Raw genomic sequence first — 18,807 nt, 5'->3', positions numbered from 1 at the left:
GTAAAAGCAAATCTTACTTAGCCAGACCTAATTCATAGAGTATTAACCAGTTCTCAAAATAGTAAAATAAGACAATTCAGGTGTGTCTGCATCAGGCTGTGGATGCGAGAAATCATCAGATAAATCTTTGTAATAGATTGTAAATAATGTTTTAGATAATCTGTGGGGAAAAAAAAGAGTCACATGACTTCAGTGTACCCCAGTGGAATATCCACATGCAGCAATGTTTATTCTGAACGGCTGTTGTTCCTCATGGTGTTCTTCTGTGAATGCTGTTTTAGTTCAGACCAATTTTAATTTTGTTTCACTGGTTAAGTCTTATGCTGAGGATTCAGCCTAACATTAAGCTTCATCACTGCTGAAATTTCACTATTTCACAGCATATTATAGTGGACTTTTAGGGAATTTTCTAGAGAAATGTCTTTTTTATCCAGCTTTATGCAAATCAACAACCTGTGTGTAAATAGGATATTCAACAAAGCAAAGTCTGATCAACTTATGATCTTGTTACATTGTTTGAACTCTACGTTATCGGACTCCTGACTTCATGTAACTTTTGGAGAAATGATTAACCATAGGGATTGACATACGTTTTCAACCTACACTGTAAACGTGTTCATGGTGTGTTCAATAAAGACATGAAAATGAAAGCATAGATGCAATGGCACACAGCAGTATGGAAATACAGGACTGTGGTTTACAAAAAAAAAAACAAAAAAAAAAAACAGTAGAACTGGAGTACAACCCCTAACACAGTTTTCATCTCAAGTGTCTCTACAGCATTACGTTTTTTTAAGATCACAAAGGTCTAAGATAGTGTTTGCATATATCTTCAGAGAAAGGATTTCCGACGCTGCTGAAGAAAATGTTTTTCTCGTTTGTTTTTTGCTGTATGTGCTTTGGGCATCTGGTTGGTGAGTTATAAACATGTCTTTATTCGTTGAATTGATATCACAGTGAGTCTAGATTCAGGTGTGTGATGAAATGGTGTATTAGTTTTCTATCTTCTTGGCATATTAAGATTCTAGCATCAGTCAACTCTTTTCATCTGAAGGTGTCCTTCTGAACACTATCACTGTTAACTGTGTAAAGTTCCACTGAAATTCAATTGCAATAAATAAACTTTAAGATTCACTTTTATACAAAGCAAAAACTGATCATATAAAATATGCATAAGTATTGATATTGATATAAATCAGTTTAGTCATTTGATGAAAGCCATCATATGACGGCTTTGATGATTGGATGTGCTGAAACATTAATTGTTTAGAAAAAGTAGCTGAATGAAGGACTAGTTTATCAATTTGATGTTTGAAAACATACCTCTTGTGAAATTCGAGCAAATTGTTAAAATAAAAAAGTGAATGAGGTTTTGTGTAATTTTATTGGTTCAAACACTGATGGTGTTCACACAGACTAATATATACAATATGCCTGATGATAATGAGGATACTATATATCTTTGCAATACTTGACACAAATCTTAATGTGTCACTGTTATTATCAGTAGTTCTAATTTTTTAAAAGAATCTCAATTCACTGCAGTGTTCAAAGTCTTACTTTAATGTCAGTCAGCTAACTACAACAAGCTTAAAGCTTGATTAAACCAGCTTTAATATATTTATGTTACTTTAATAACAACCTCATATGACTGAGAACTGTTGTGTTTTCTCCAGTGTTTGCTGGTACAGATGCAGTAAAGTCAGTGTCCGTGATGGAGGGAGATTCAGTCACTCTAGAATCTGGTGTTACTGAAATACAGAAACAAGATCTGATAACATGGTGGTTTGGACATCAAAAGACTCAAATAGCTTTAATCAATAAATACAAAGAAAAGTTCCCCACATCTGATGTTCTTGATGGGAGATTCAGAGGCAGACTGAAGCTGGATAGTCAGACTGGATCTCTGACCATCATGAACATCATAAACACAGACTCTGGAGAATATGAAGTGACCATCAGCGGCAGCAGAGTGACCACATACAGATTCAATGTTACTGTCTACGGTGAGTCACATTTACAAGTTTGTTCACCCTGTCTAATACACATTTGAACAACTAAAATTAATGTGGGCCTCAATGACGTAACTATGATCATATGGGCCCCATATTTTTCAAGGATTTATTTGACAAACTATAGAGTTCAATGTGTTTGTTACCTCATCCTTAAAAAATACTAGCCCTAAAGGACTTTCACAACATATTTAATATTGTTTAATTATACTGAAAAATCTGCTCCATGAAGCTAAATTAAATTGAAATTAATTATATAGTTACCATAATGGTATTTGCTTGGGATCTTGGGCCCTCTGTATTCATACTCAAATTTATGAACCAGCCAAGTCAATAGTGTGACAAATAAAAATAAATTTGTTACAATGATAACAGGCAAGAACATGAAATAGTTTAGTCAAACTATTCTTAGCATGATTATGAAGATTTTGTTTTACTTTGTTTAAAGCATGAATATTTTCCAATAACTTAATTCAAATATAACTGTTTGTATGGATCTTTCACAATAGTAAAGCAGCTACTAAGATTTATCTTTAAAAAAAATGTAACATCATCTTGCAAGCATCACTTAATGATGCACAGACATCAATACTTGACATACCAAACAACAATGATGACACTCAACAAATAATAAAAACATTTACAACATAAACCAACATTACAAAATAAACATTACAAAATAAACCAACAGCACAAACTGCTAAAAGCGAAGGAAAAATAAGTTCAGCAGCACAGCAACTTATCAAGCAAGTCAAGAAACAAATCAAGAAACTCCACAGCATAATCGATTCATGCCGCATTGCATGCTGGGTACCTTCATAGTACATTATGCACTGTAGAAATACAGTATGATGTTGTTTGTTTACAGTAAATTGTGTTTTCCAATACTGTAAACTCACCGTAAAAACACTTTTTAGTGCAGTTACCAGAAAAGTCTTCTGTGAAATTATTGTGAAAGTAATGCAATTATTAACCTGGAATTTCACACTAAAATTGTTAACAGTGAACCAGTTGTTATTGAGAATCCTTAGATCCTCTATTAGACTATGAAATAAAAAAAACAAAAAAAAGTAACAACAAAATCTTTCATATAGTGCTTTATACAATACAGATTGTTTCAAAAGAGCTTTAAAGTGATAACAGGAAAATTATGCATTTAGGCTGTTGTTCTCATTTATGGTTGGTTGTGCGACGTTGACTTTCACGATTGGCCGTAATTTCTGAAGTTTGCAGCTAATGGACATGCTTCTCTAACAGTGCACGTCATCACAGAATTGATCATCCTGGCAAACTAGAGATGGGAAGTTCAGATCTTTTTACAGACTGAGATCTTTGAATCTCTTTAAAATACTGTAAACACATCTTTTTCAAGTCATTTAGTTTATTCCAGCAGAATATATTTAATGTTCCATAATGATAGCCAAATTCCCCACCACATCTACTTACACAACATTAATCACATTTCAAACAAGAAAACACTATAATGCAGCCAAGGCCAAGTAATTGTTTATTGTTTATTGTTTTATTAGGATCCCCATTAGCGGCTCATTTAATGGCAGCTAATCTTCCTGGGGTCCTCTTTAAAATATTCACAACATAAAATTACACAAAGCAATAATAGGCCGTGGGCCCTGCCAAGGAACTAAGTAATTTGTTTACAGGTGGCATGTAAAAATTCTTTTAAGTAGTGTAAGCATTGTTTCCAACGTTGATGTGTGCACATTTGATGAAGATATCGATCTAAACTCTTAAATTTTTAAACGGGCAAATTTGTAGGACTACTAAATCGTAGCGTCAGAAAACGTAAACAAATCACCCGTCTCCTTGACAACCTGTCACGTCTCCATGACAACCAGCATAGTTGATATCGTAACGTTGCTCTCTTGATAACGAAATCCTATTAAAATAGGCTTTATATACTTTTTGTCTACACGAGCTGTATACTATACATTGTGCACTTACCGTCAGAAGACTCTAACGTTATTGATCACCCGTGGGTGGGCTTTTGTCACCTAATTTATTAGACCGCATAACAAGGCGGGACGTGATTGACAGCCGGTATGCCACAATATGAAGTGCACATGTTGCTTCTAAGGCAAAAAGCCCAATAACCTTATTTTCTCCCATAAGGTTACATTTCTGGGCACACATAACCCATTTCTGGGCACACTGAACAAATGATGCCCAACTTGTGCATCATTTGTTCAGTGTGCCCAGAAATGGGTTAACCTCAACACTGCTGAGAGTTTAATAGCTGAAAGCCATAGCAACATTTAATTTAACAGAAACCTGGAAAGACCAAGATGTGCCAGTTAATGTGGGCTTCCATAGGGAATGCTACATGCTCTTCACTAATAAAGATCACATTGCAAGAGCATGTAGGAGAGAAAAGGCAGCCACAGATACTGAAGTTATGCATCAAATCCATCAATTCTACTAATTCTCTATTAAGATAATTGTGTATTGGTGCATCATGTAGGCTATTATGTTAAGTCAAGTATATTTGTATAGCGCTTTTCACAATACAAATTGTATCAAAGCAGCTTCACAGTATTAAATTAAAATAATACAAGGTTTGTTTCTAGTGAAATTTATTGATTGATAAAATTAATTCAATTCAATTCAATTCAAATTTATTTGTATAGCGCTTTTCACAATACATATTGTTTCAAAGCAGCTTTACAGAAAGTGCATTTCAGAAATGTACATAGAGAAATACAGTTAGTTAATCATGTATTGATTTAGGGCATAAACATCGCCAGCGTCGAGTCGTCTCTTCACAGGTGTTGAGTCGTCTCTGCATGGGTGTTGAGTCGTCTCTGCATGGGTGTTGGGGCATCTGTAGTTTCCATGAGAGGCTGGATACAAACTGGAGCTGACGATCTGTATTTACCTCGGGACTAGCGTCCCGAGATAACAACAGAAAAGCATATGGGAAATAATTAGCGTAGCTGCTGTTCGCAATATTAATGCATTCAATCTGATTCAACTGTAGTATAAAATGTAAGTATTATGTGAATGCCTGGCTGAAGAGATGCGTCTTTAATCTAGTTTTGAACTGGGACAGCGAGTCTGAGCCTCGAACAATATCAGGAAGGCCATTCCACAGTTTAGGAGCTAAATGTGAAAAAGCTCTCCCTCCTTTAGTGGACTTAGATATCCTAGGAATGACCAGAAGCCTCGAATTTAGTGATCTTAAAGAGCGCGATGGATTGTAGGGCGATAGAAGTTCCGTTAAATACACGGGAGCTAAACCATTTAGGGCTTTATAGGTCAGTAGCAATACTTTGTAATTGATACGGAACTTTATAGGTAACCAATGTAGAGACGACAGAATTGGTGTTATATGATCGTATTTTCTTGATCTAGTAAGAACTCTAGCGGCGGCATTTTGGACTAACTGTAGCTTGTTTATTGAGGATGCAGGACAACCAGCTAATAAAGCATTACAGTAATCTAGTCTCGAGGTCATGAATGCATGAACTAACTTTTCTGCATCAGAAACTGATAGCATATTACGTAGCTTAGCAATGTTTCTAAGGTGGAAAAAGGCTGTTCTTGTAACATATGAAATATGATTTTCAAAAGACAAGTTGCGGTCTAATATAACACCCAGGTCTTTTACTGTAGAGGATAAAGTAACAGGACACCCTTCTAAATTAAAGTTGTATTGTAAGAGGTTTTGTGGGCAGTTTTTTGGACTAATAAGTAATACCTCCGTTTTATCTGAATTTAATAGCAGAAAATTACATGTCATCCAGTATTTTATATCTTTAACACACTCTGTTAATTTAGATAATTTAGCGTTTTCATCTGGTCGTGATGAAATATATAATTGAGTGTCATCAGCATAACAGTGGAAATTAATTCCATGTTTTCTTATAATATTACCAAGTGGCAGCATATATATTGAGAATAGCAGAGGGCCTAACACAGATCCTTGCGGTACACCATAGTTTACTGACGTTATCTTCGATTTTTCCCCATTTACGCAGACAAAATGGTAACGGTCTGATAAGTACGATCTAAACCAGTTTAATGCCTGTCCCTGAACACCAGTGTAGTTTTGTAGTCGGTCTAAGAGTATTGTGTGATCTATAGTATCGAACGCAGCACTAAAATCAAGTAAAACTAGTATTGAGATAGAGCCTTGGTCAGAAGCTAAAAGTAAATCATTTTATGATTTTAACGAGCGCAGTTTCAGTGCTATGATGCGGCCTGAATCCAGACTGAAACTTTTCATAGATATCATTTTCTTGCAAGAAAGAGCACAGTTGAGCGGACACAACTTTTTCTAGTATTTTAGACATAAATGGAAGATTTGAAATGGGTCTGTAATTTGCTAGGTTATTATGATCTAATTGTGGTTTCTTAATAAGAGGTTTTATAACTGCCAACTTGAATATTCTTGGAACATGACCTAAGGATAAAGACGAGTTAATAATATTGAGAAGAGGCTCTTCCACTACAGGTAACACTTGTTTCAGTAGTTTAGTTGGTATTGGATCTAATAAACACGTTGTTGGTTTAGATGCAATGATAAGTTTATTTAACTCTTCCTGTCCTATAGTTGCAAAGCGCTGTAATTGTTCTTGCGGGGTGATAATTGAGGCTGAATCATAAGACACCATTAAAGATTGTACATTTACAATTGTGTTTCTGATGCTTTCTATTTTCTCAGTGAAGAAATTCATAAAATCATTACTACTACACTGTGACAGAATATTTTGCTCCGGTAACGTCTGTTTATTTGTTAGTCTAGCGACGGTGTTAAATAAAAACCTTGGATTGTTTTGGTTGTTTTCTATTAGTTTGCGGAGATGCTCAGCCCTGGCTGCTTTTAGGGCCTTTTTATAACGTGACATACTGTCTTTCCATGCGATTCTAAAGACCTCTAGATTAGTTTGTTTCCATTTACGCTCTAAATTACGAGTTTCTCTCTTTAGAACATGCGTAACACTGTTGTACCATGGTGCTTTAGTTTTCTCTCTAACCTTTTTTAATCTAATTGGTGCAACGATGTCTAATGTACTAGAGAAAATGGTGCTCATAGTGCTAGTCATTTCCTCTAGTTCATCTGTTTGTTTGGGCGTTCACTGAGCAGCTGAGATAGATCAGGTAAGCTATTTGAGAAATGATCTGTAGTTGTTGGAAGGATTGTTCTGCCTGGTCGATAACGCGGCGCAACATGACAAATTTCAGCGGTACGTAGTATGCAAGTGACCATGTAATGGTCAGTGACTTCATCACTTTGCGGTATAATATCTATATCGGTTGGATCGGCTCCATGTGATGTAATTAAATCTAGTGTATGATTAAGACGATGAGTGGGACCAGTTACGTTTTGCTTGACCCCAAAGGAGTTTAATAAATCTGTAAACGCAGCCCCTAAAGCATCATTTGAATTATCTACGTGTATGTTAAAATCTCCAACAATTAATGCTTTATCGACATTGACCAAAAGATCTGAGAGAAAGTCTGCAAACTCTTTTAGGAAATCAGCGTAAGGCCCAGGCGGTCTATATACGGTAGCCAAGGCTAGAGATAATATGGATTTCTTTCTTACATCTAAGAGAGTAACATTTAGCACAAGTACTTCAAACGAATTAAACCTGTGACCTGTTTTCTGAGTAACAGTAAGAATATCTTTATAGATTATAGCAACACCACCGCCACGACCAATCAGACGGGGCTCATGCTTGTAACAGTATCCAGGAGGAGTAGACTCATTAAGACCGAAATAATAATTTGGTTTAAGCCAGGTTTCAGTAAGGCAAAGTACATCGAAACTATTATCTGTGACCATTTCATTTACAATAACCGCCTTAGGTGTAAGCGATCTGATGTTTAAAAGACCTAGCTTTAGAAATTGTTTTTGTTCACTAATATTGAGATTTTCTGGTTTAATCACAATTAGATTTTTCTTAGATCCTGCAGTAGATTTATTATTTGATCTCACTAAACGAGGAATAGACACAGTTTCAATATAATGTTCTACATTGGTACTTATATCAATTAAGTTTGGACAGCAAAGAGTGTGATTTGGACTTTGACTTACTAGTCATATGGTGTGTAGCGTCTTGGAGATGTTGTCCGACAGAAGAGCCGCTCCGATTCTGCTGGGGTGAAGGCCATCAGCACGGAAGAGCCTAGGTCGCTCCCAGAAAAGATTCCAATTATTTACAAAGAGCAGTCTCTGTTCATTACACCATGACATTAACCATTCATTTAGAGCAAATAATCTACTGAACCTTTCGTGTCCTAGTCGGTAGGTGGGAAGCGGTCCAGACACGATGATCGTTGTTTCAGGCGATGTGCTGCGTACCGTCTCGATCAGGCTCCTGTAGTCCTTCTTCAGAACCTCCGACTGCCGTAGCCTGATGTCGTTCGTTCCCGCGTGCAGCACGACAGCTCCGACGGGCTCGTCACCGTTCAGAATCCCGGGAACCTGTGCAGCGACATCGAGAACACGAGCACCAGGAAAGCAGTGAGTGCGAACCTTACCTTTACCTATGGTAGCACGGACATGCCGGACGATGGAACTGCCGATGATCACAGCGTCGCATTCCGTCTCGCGTAGAGGGGAGAAGCGGTTCTGGGTGGAGATCTCGAAGGCCGGGAGGGGCGGAGAGGTCCTAGCTCTGGTCCTGGCCCGCGTCTTCCGCTGTGGAATCATCCAGGGTCCATGTTGTTGTGTCGGTGCCGGAGTGAATGAAACCAGGGATGATCGCATCCTGGGCAGAGAAACACATGGAGTAGACGAGGTCGGAGTCAAAAGGTTACTAACCACTGACTTTTGAGCATCGGCGCGTGATGTTTCAAGCGCGAAACGTCGATCTCGTAGCTCGGCCTGTCTCTCTAGTAGGTCGCGGATCTGCTTCTCCACGGATTCCAGCTCTAACTGCACAGAATGCAGCTCGAAGGTGTCCTCACCTGCACTCAAAGGTAACGTTAGACACACATCCGTTATATTCGCCATTATAGCAGATGTGCTATAATGGCGAATTATAGCTTTCAGTGATACGGGTGTAAATAAGTCGATCGATAGGCGCGACCACGCGTGTAATGCTAGCGGGCTAAGGCTAGTAGCGGAAGTTCGAAAGGTTGGATATATGTAGCGATATCAGAGCAATCCGATTGTTTTTTTTTAAGGAGAATAGTATTCCAGATATGTTCACACGCTATAAAAATGAAAAAGTTCGTTTGTAAAAGAGTGTAAAGAAGAAAAACAAGGTTTCTGAATTAATTCGACGGAGCTCCAAACACAACAACGCACTCAGTCGCATCATTATTAAATTAAATTAAATTAAAAATTAAATTAAATATTCCCAAAATATCCCCAACTGAGCAAGCCAAAGGCAACAAATATGTGTGTATTGTAGTTAGTTTAAAAATGTATGTTAAATAAACCTCACAATACCAGTGAATCTTAATCTTAATTACACAATGTGATTTTTAATTAATGTATATTTTAACACTTTGTATCTTAAAATTTGTATTGAAAAGCTGGACATTTAACAAGGGCAAAAAGCATAGATTAAATATAAGATTACAGTGAATAGTGTAAGGTTGACAATGAATTGAACACAAAAGTCATTGTTTTTTTTAAGAATGTTTTATTTGAAACAAAGACATTACATGGTATTCTTTCATATCTAAACAGTGAGATTACTAGATTAAAAGTAACAAACTTGGATAAACACATTCTTTGTCCCCTTTGTTCTGTCCCCTACCTGGTGTCCCATAACCATGTAGATAAAGCCCAACTGCTGCCAGAGGAAGTCAGTGATGACACTGCATCCAAGGTTCGGGTTTTGTGTTCTGCATCAGATGGCCCAAGCCTCCCAAAAAGAGCCTCCCATCTCCTACCAGTAGAAAGCACCAGCTACCATGCACAGACATGTATCTATGTAGGAACTGCTCCAATGCTGTCTAAGGACGCAACACACAACATTGTGAGAGTGCAGCCATGGCCTAAGTGCATGTTTAAATAACATGACACTTATAAAGTTAATCTGGTTCAAGTTTAATTTTTTTGTGTGGTGTTGTTAATTCACTAAATAGCCCTAGTTAGCCGTTGATAATCTAACTCAGGGGTTTTCAAAGTGTGAGACGGGCCTCCCTAGGGGGGCTCCAAACAGTTTCAGGGGAGGATCAATGGAAGTGATACAATATTACATTACTTATTGCATTAGTTATCAAAAGGAGATCACACAGAATAGCCTACATGTGTGAGAGTTCAGAGATACAGTAGTTTTTGGGAACTGTTTTACCCCCATCAGTCAGAAACTAATAAATGCCTTAGGACAGACCTTTGTTTATAACTATATGGTGTAGTAAGAAGTTTCAGTAATATTAGGCTATTTTGGCTAAAATGGTTAGTGTCTATGGGATCAAAAAATATAATTATTAAAAATATAATCATGATCCCATAGGCATCCAGGAATTGAGCGAAATTTACCAAATAAAATAAAGATGTGGTGGTGGGGGGCTTTGGTTGAAGGCACGCAGTCTCAGACTTTGAAAACCCCTGATCTAACGTTTGCCTTACTGTAACGTTAGCCAACTATACAAAACAAATCCCACCTGGACGTTGCCTCATGGAGATACCGTTAATACGTTGCCTACTTCACCCAAGTGAGGTGTTCCAAGAGCGTCTGCCTTCTGCCCTCCAGATGTAGGCTCCACTCCATAGACTGTACATAAAAAGCTCCACTCTAAGGTCGGCTCCACCGTCAGGAGAGGAAACGCATGCAAAATATACATAATACAATGTGCGATTAGACAGGAAACAGGAGATAACGTAAGCTAACTATATGACTGTGTGTGTTTTAGATCTCTCCCCGCCCCAACATGATTCAAACTGTCAACTCATTATGAACTCCGGAAGCTGTTTAAATCATCTGTGTTGGAGCAGGGAGATGTCTAAAACAGGCATGACAACGTGTAACTTACTCCTGGAGAAGTTTGGGAAACACTGTCGCAGTACATAAGCTTTACTTCAAATAAGATTAATTCATTCAGCTAGTCTAACGTTACACGGAAGGGGCTGAACGATGGAAAAAACTTTAAATCTTAACTTTATCAGTTACCTACCGTTTCCACGATGTGTGGTGCAGCCATACGCTGTAGCCAAAAATTATGTCCAACGGAGAACTCGCCACTGACCGGCCGCCGCGCCCGCGACTTCAGGTCACATCCGGGTCTTCGGGCACCGACCGCCGCACCGGTTCAAATAATGACGTGATTGGCCAACTCAAGTTGACAAGGTAACAACACGAGCTTTGATTGGTTCTTACTCCGGCTAACATTTTGTGGTTAGCTAGCGAGATTATATCTACATTATATTTCTAATGTGCAACAATTGACGTTGGAAACAAGCAGTAATGTGCTCAACAACAATTTCTATAGCCAGTTATAAAAAATTAACCACTTCCCTGGAGGAGATCTATCAAATCGAAAACTAAAGGAGAAAAACAGACTTGGCCCACGGCCTATAACAACACAAATTACAATCAAAAGAATTCAAACATTGCAATTACATTCAAAATATTATGAAGTGAAAGAACATGACCATTTCCAGCTTTCACGAGGTCATTTGCAGCAGTTCCTGGGTTACTGTCCTCTTAAATTTGTATTTGTTCTGAATTCTGCGTGATGAAACAGAGAGTCGATTCCAAATAGATATTGCTCTGTAAAATGATGTGCGTTTCAGAAAATTTGTCCTGGGAAGCGGAAGTTTTATGTCACCACCTAGTGCCTGCCTGGTGGCATATAAGTATCCACTTCCTACAAAAACAAGCTGCTCAGAGAGAAACTGTGGCTGTTTCATAAATACTGCATTCCACAATATTAAAGTTAATCGTAGTTTGATTTTGTCGTCAACTGTGAGCCAAGAAAGGCGTGGATGCATCAGGGCCACATTAGTCTTAAGAGAGCACTGGAGGACAGTCCTCGCTGCCCTATTTTGTGCCACTTGAAGCTTACGAAGGTCTTTTTGTGATGCAGACGACCATATAATTGGACAGTTTTCTAAATGGCACAAAACAAGAGACTGGACAACCTGTTTAGCAATGGACATAGGAATATATGACATACATTTTCTGGACATTGCAATACCATTCCCCATTTTAACTATCATTCCATCAATATGAGCTGACCAAGACAAGTAAGAATCCAAGGTGACGCCCAGTAACCTGGCTTGCATCACTTGTCTTAGCTGCAGCCCATTGACTGACAAGTTCAGAGAGGGCTCGGTGATTAGTTTTGATCTTTTCCAGAATATCATAGATGTTGATTTGTCTACATTTAAGACTAATTTGTTATCTTTTACCCACTTGCTTATATTCTGCAAGTCATGATTTAATAGAATTGAAACATCATGAGGAGTATTTGCAGAACAGTACAGTGTGGAATCATCTGCATACATGACAACAGTTGAATATTTCACAATAAAAGGTAAATCATTTGTAAAAATCGAGTATAGCAAAGGCCCAAGGCAGCTACCCTGGGGCACACCACAATGTATTGTCTTAATAGATGAATATTGACCATTAAAGAACACCCGCTGCTTCCTATTGGATAGGTAACTCCCCATCCATGACAGAGACGAAGGTGTAAAACCATAGCATTCTAATTTTTGAAGCAGTATTTTGTGATCTATCAGGTCAAACGCTGCACTGAAATCCAACATCACTGCTCCTACTAATCTGTTTGCATCGATTTCTTCTAACCAGTTGTCGGTCATATGAGTTAAAGCAGTACATGTGGAGTGACCCTCTCGATATGCGTGCTGGTACTTGGTGATCAGCCTATTAGAAAAAAAATATTTATAAACTTGTTCAAAAGCAATCTTTTCCATGACTTTGCTGAGTAAAGGTAATAGACTGATAGGTCGGCTATTCTGTCCTGTAAATGTGGCTCTTTTATTTTTAGGCAGTGGTATGATTTTAGCCTCCTTCCATTTCTCTGGAAATATGCCCTGCAACAAACTTAAATTGACCAAATGAGCAATGGGAAAGGACAGAGCTTCAGCTGCCACCCTGATAAGCCTGGAGTCCAAGTGGTCCATGCCTGATGCCTTTCCATCAGGAAGAGCTGCAAGAATTTTTCCAACAGAACCTCTGTCAACTTGACTGAATGAGAAAGTGACAGAATGGTTCTTCTCACTCATTATCTTACTTAATATTGCATCATAAGATGCTGAGATATTTGGACACATACCAGATCGAAATTTCTCTACCTTACTAATAAAATAATTGTTGAAATAATTAGCAATTCCCTCTGGATCTGTAATGAACACTCCATCATTTTCAACATATGAAGCAGCTGAGTGCTTACTCCTGCCCATTATTTGATTTAAAGTGTTCCATAGTTTTTTACCATCATTTTTTGCCTCATTAATCTTTTCCTGGAAGTACTCTTTTTTTCTTCTTTCTATTCATTTTGACTACTTTATTTCTAAGAGTTCGGTATTGTTTTTGATCAGCTAGTTCGCAAGAAATATTAGCTTTTGTTTTAGCGTTATCTCTAGACAGCATTACATTTTTAAGATTTTTGTCCAACCAAGGGGCACTTTTATCTGCACTTTTTACTTTTTCTGAGAGGAGCATGCTTGTCAACTATTTTCATTAGTATGTCCATAAACCTATTAAGGGCTGAGTCAGGGTCACGATCTTCACACACTTCTGACCAGTCCACACCTTGAATTTCACCCACATACTGCTCTTGGTTGAAATATCTAGAAGTTCTTTTATGAATTATTTTACAGCCCCCTTTAGGCAATTTAGTTTTCCTTGTGACTCCTATGATATTATGGTCACTACAACCAGTGGGCACAGAGACTGCTTTGGAGCATTGTTCAAAAGCGTTTGTAAATATATGATCTATACATGTTGCAGATAACACCAATGTACTGGTAACAACCCTAGTGGGTTGAGTTATGATTTGTTTTAGGCCACATATTGTAGCTGTAGATTTAAGCTTCTGATACATTGGACAGTTTGGTGACAGCCAGTCAATGTTAAGATCACCTGAAATAAATATCTCTCTGTTTTGATCACAAACAGCATCAAACATTTCACATATGTTATCCAAATATTGAGTATTGGCCCTGGGAGGTCTGTATACACACCCAACTAAGATAGACTTTATGTGTGGTATATGAACTTGTACCCATAATGCTTCAATATTCTGCCATATGAAATCATTTCGAACATTATCTGGGATGTTATCCTTAACATAGAATGCAACACCACCACCGTGTCAATTTCTGTCCCTCCTAAATAATCTATAGCCGTCTATCTTCACATCAGCATCCGTGAAGCTAGAATCTAAGTGTGTTTCAGACAAAGCTAGGATTTCAATACTATTGGACTGCAAAATCTGATATATGTCATTAGTTTTGTATCTCAAACTGCAGATATTCAAGTGCGCTATTGTAATACCCTTAATTGGAAAAGCTGAATGACACAAGTCAATAGCCATGATCTAAATTACAAATAAAAACACACAAAAATACAAATAAACAAAACAAAAATGAATGTTTACATACTTCTAACTAGGCTCCTCCACTCTTGGATTTTATGACCAGTTTATCATATTTCAGAGTGGCTATTTCTCCTCTTTCCTGGGCAGCTCGCAGCTTGGGTAGCAATTCTTTTCTTTTCTTCATTACAGCCTCAGAGAAGTCCTCATTTATGTAGATGCGTGTACCTTTTAATTTCTTTGCAGAGGATAAAATGGTCTGCTTGTCCTTGAATCGCAGGAGTTTGGCGATTATCTGTCTGGGTCTTCCACCCTCCTGATGCTGGCCAATCCTGTGGGCCCGTTCGATTTCAATATTGTTATCATTTAGACCCATTTTGCTGACCAACATGTCCTTGATTTTCTTTTCGGATACATCCCAGCTCTCTCCTCTTTCCTCAGGAATGCCATCCACTATAAGGTTGTTTCTTCGTGACTGGTTCTCAATAAAATCCAGCTTTGTAGCCATCTTGTCCAGCTCCTCCTTTGATTTAAGTATTTCCGTTTCAAGCTTCTTCAACTTATTCATTTCCTCTTGTGCTTTAGCCATTTTGTCAACTTTGTCTTGAGTAAATTCCAGGCTGATTTTGATTCCTTGAACATCCTTAAATACATCATCTAAGCGTTTGTTGGTGCCATCAATTATGAGCTGCACAAAAGATTTAAAGTTGTCATGTTGTTGTTGTAACATATCTTTATAAAAATCTTTTTGCTGCTCTAGCGTCTGAGTGAAGAGGCTCATGGTCACCAGTGACTCATCCTCTGGTGGTATAGCCTTTGGTTGTCTGGGAGGCATGTTATTTCTTACCCTGTGCGTCCACCTGGGCCCTGGGTGTAAAACCAAGAAAGTCCTGGGTAGCTCAAGGGCTTCGGCCTACTCCAGACCTCACTCCAAACAAACAAGATTTTGAGGATATTCCAGCAATATCTTCACTCAATATTGTGAAACAGGTTGGATTAGAGGCTCCCTGACACGGGTACCAGAAATATGAATTAATGACAAACAGAAATAATTATGCTTATCGGGGTCTTCAGGCTATCCAGTCTGTTAGTTTGCGTCACCTCCTGATCCGAGTCATTCGTTCTTTTGTTTTGTCCTGTCACATCCCCAGTCTGGAGCTATGCAGTCGGTAAAGGAAATAGAAAGGATCAGTTCACCTCTCGAGTCTTAGGGTCTGAGTCGCTCCTTCTTTTGTCACGTGACCACTTCCCTGCTCAGTATCTTACAACAAATACAACAATATGTTAGTATTATTGACTGTATGTTGTATTATATTAGATTAGATTAGATATTAGATTATGTAGATACCTTTGGTTTATCAAAATGATTTTCCCTATCATACGGATAAAGTTTAAATCATTAACCATCTTTATTACCACATTCAATGTTATGGAAAAGAACCATGACAGAAATTCATTAATTTATAAATTGTAAGAAATAAAAAAAGTTACAATTTGATATCAGAAATACATCACATAACTGTAAGAATGGAAAAACGAACGAATCACTCTCTGAGACAGACTCGTTATTCTCAAGTCATTTTAAAATGAATCATTCATGACCGACTCATCACACTTCAGGTCAATTAACTGGGATGAACCGAAAATCTAAGTTCAAATCCTCCAACGTTAATCTACTCACTCTCCTGACTGCTGTTGGACAAAAATGGTGGATTCAGCGGTTGGCGGATTTTGATTGGTCAGATCGCTTGTCAATCAAACTCCATGCGAAGGGTCAATTGGCATACTTAAGCACTATTCTATGACGTTTTGTAGTATAAATACTGTCAGTCGTGTTTACACTTAAAATTCCAAATAGAAAAAGTGCACTTTCAATACCTGGATAACATGCTGACATTCAAGCAGGCAAAGTAGCAGGCTGAGAATCGGATCCATATGCAGTTAGATTTATTAAAATAATCCTCAAGGTTGAAAACACGGGGAGCGGGAGAAACACAAGACAATTAACCCATGATACAAGCAAACATTTAACGACTGACAAACACAAGTAAAACACAATGGCTATTTATACACAAGACAAGCTTAAGGTAATGAGAAAGTGTGGTTAATTGTCATAGAAACACCAGAGGGATATGGTATCCAGTAAGTAGCATCAGAGAAACATGAAATAAACAGTGCAACAAAGGATACACAGAACTTCAAAATAAGAGTCCAAAACAGACACGGGTAATGCAGGCAGGGATTGTGACTGACACTGAATGATGTACTCAATTAACCGAATGTTGGACATGAATGAATGAGTGCATGAATGGACACTTCATGCACTCAAATAACGTAACAGAGGGGGAGGGGCTATCAGACTCCAATGCTGAATGACAAAATAACCTTATAAAATTCATACACTACACAGTGTATAAGTGCATAATATAATAGTGCATCATTTGGGACACAACTATTATCATAACTTGTCAAGATTTAGCTCTTCCCCTCGGGGAATCATCGATTATTACTCTTTGATTATTCATGCATTGGGGACCTGTTGTCACTCAGAGTCTCACTCTGTGACAGTCGGGATCTCATGGTCATAAACTCTTCAGTCTGATCTTAGTCAGAGGATGCAGGGTTAACTAATTCCTAAGTCAAGTCAAATCACCTTTATTTGTATAGTGCTTTACACAATACAGATTATTTCAAAGCAGCACCTTTAAGTTGGTCACCACATGCTTGCTCATAACAAAATGTGTTTAAAAACCTTGCTAAATCAGTGATAGACAGTAATCAAAAGGTCTTCAGATGATGTTCCACATTCTCCATTCATTCATGCGCCTTCAGTTTGCTCTATCCTGAACACAGATTTGGGGTAACACCAGACTTAATCTACTGGAAATAACTATTCCAGAAGAATACAGAATCAATCAAACATAACATTATATTCATCAAGTAGAAGTGTATCATGCCAGTTACATAATTAAACAACAAGAAGCCAATTCAGAAATGATAATTCATAACATCGATTGCTCAAAGATGAATCTAAGAGTTAGAGATGCCTGACAGTGGAGAGACACACAGCACCGTTCAGGGTTTTTCCGGTTACAGAATCCCAATAACGCTTTTGCCTTTTCCTTAAAGGGGAACTATTATGCCCCTTTTTACAAGATGGAATATAATTATTGTACCCATAATGTGTCTGTGAAGTTTCAGATTTTTTTAGTGGAAGTAAAAACATGCTGTTTTCGATTTCTATAAATGCAAATGAGCTGCTGCTCCCCATCCAGCTTTCCAGAAGTGGGCAGAGCCTTTACACGCTTGTGCTTCCAATACTCTGCCAAAAACTAAAACATCTGTTTGGTTTTGATTATAATCTCTATCGCTCATGCTCACATGACATTGCAGTTCTTCATCATCATTATGAAAGTTTATTATCTGCATGCGTTTTAAAGCCATATCAAAACCAAACCAAAGTTCACATAAACACAGGTGGTTATATCTGTGAATGTAATCAGCAAGTAAAGAAATCGCATGGATATATTAAATCTCTGTATTAAAGTGAGAGCGGCATAATATACAGTTCCTACTGCTATAAATGCTGTTAATATGAATCAACTAACAAAAGAAAAACAGAAAATCACTCACTGCTCTTGACTGAATAACTTTAGTAGCTTTAATTAGAATACATTTCTTACTTGAATGCTGGTATTAAATGCTCTGATTTGAACACTTGATGCGCATGTGCACGACATTGGTGTTTGCGCAGAGATAACTGATAATTGTTTGCACCTTGGAACCTATTTCCGGGAGTGCGTTCTCGAGTCACCAGGCACTGTTTTCTGCAGATGGGTGGCCATATCGTGTTGAGGGTTTTCTGTTAGAACGGTGTCGTGTTAGCGGCCCCTAAGTTAATAACTAATGATCTTCGCAATGGAAGTGTATCAATCAAAACTAACTTTAGCTGGACAATAACTCTATCCTAGAGCTGCTGTAAAGCCAAAACAATCTCTGTTACTGTAATTTCCTATTATCACTTTAAAGCTGCTTTGAAACAATTTATTGTTAAAAGTGCTATATAAATGAAGGTGACTTGACTTGGTTGTGTACACACTGCTGCACGGCACATATATGTTTAAACACCACCTAAAAGTGAATTTTTGCATATAGGTCCCATTTAAATACCCAGACCAGAACAAAAGATCTGTAAATATTTACTATCTAAACAATTGTGGAATTTTGTTGGGCCTATTCACATGCCTCAAAGAGTTGTACTTAGTTTCGGGGGTGAGGACCAGTGCATTATGGGTGTTTAAGTTTTCCT

At 37.8% G+C, this 18,807-nt stretch overlaps 1 protein-coding gene across 1 annotated transcript in view; it reads left to right on the top strand.

Moving 5' to 3' along the window:
* The first annotated feature begins 761 nt into the window (after nt 1-761).
* LOC307169938 (SLAM family member 5-like) overlaps nt 762-18,807 on the top strand; it is a 37,641-nt gene continuing 19,595 nt past the window's right edge. Inside the window, exons 1-2 of the mRNA XM_079890817.1 lie at nt 762-914; nt 1,677-2,006. Coding sequence (XP_079746943.1) covers nt 866-914; nt 1,677-2,006 — 379 coding nt within the window. The 5' untranslated portion in view covers nt 762-865. The remainder of the gene's footprint in view (nt 915-1,676; nt 2,007-18,807) is intronic.

Source organism: Squalius cephalus, assembly GCF_949319135.1.
Source record: "Squalius cephalus genome assembly, chromosome: 13".
NCBI lineage: Eukaryota > Metazoa > Chordata > Actinopteri > Cypriniformes > Leuciscidae > Squalius > Squalius cephalus.
This window is presented reverse-complemented; position numbering and strand designations above follow the sequence as displayed.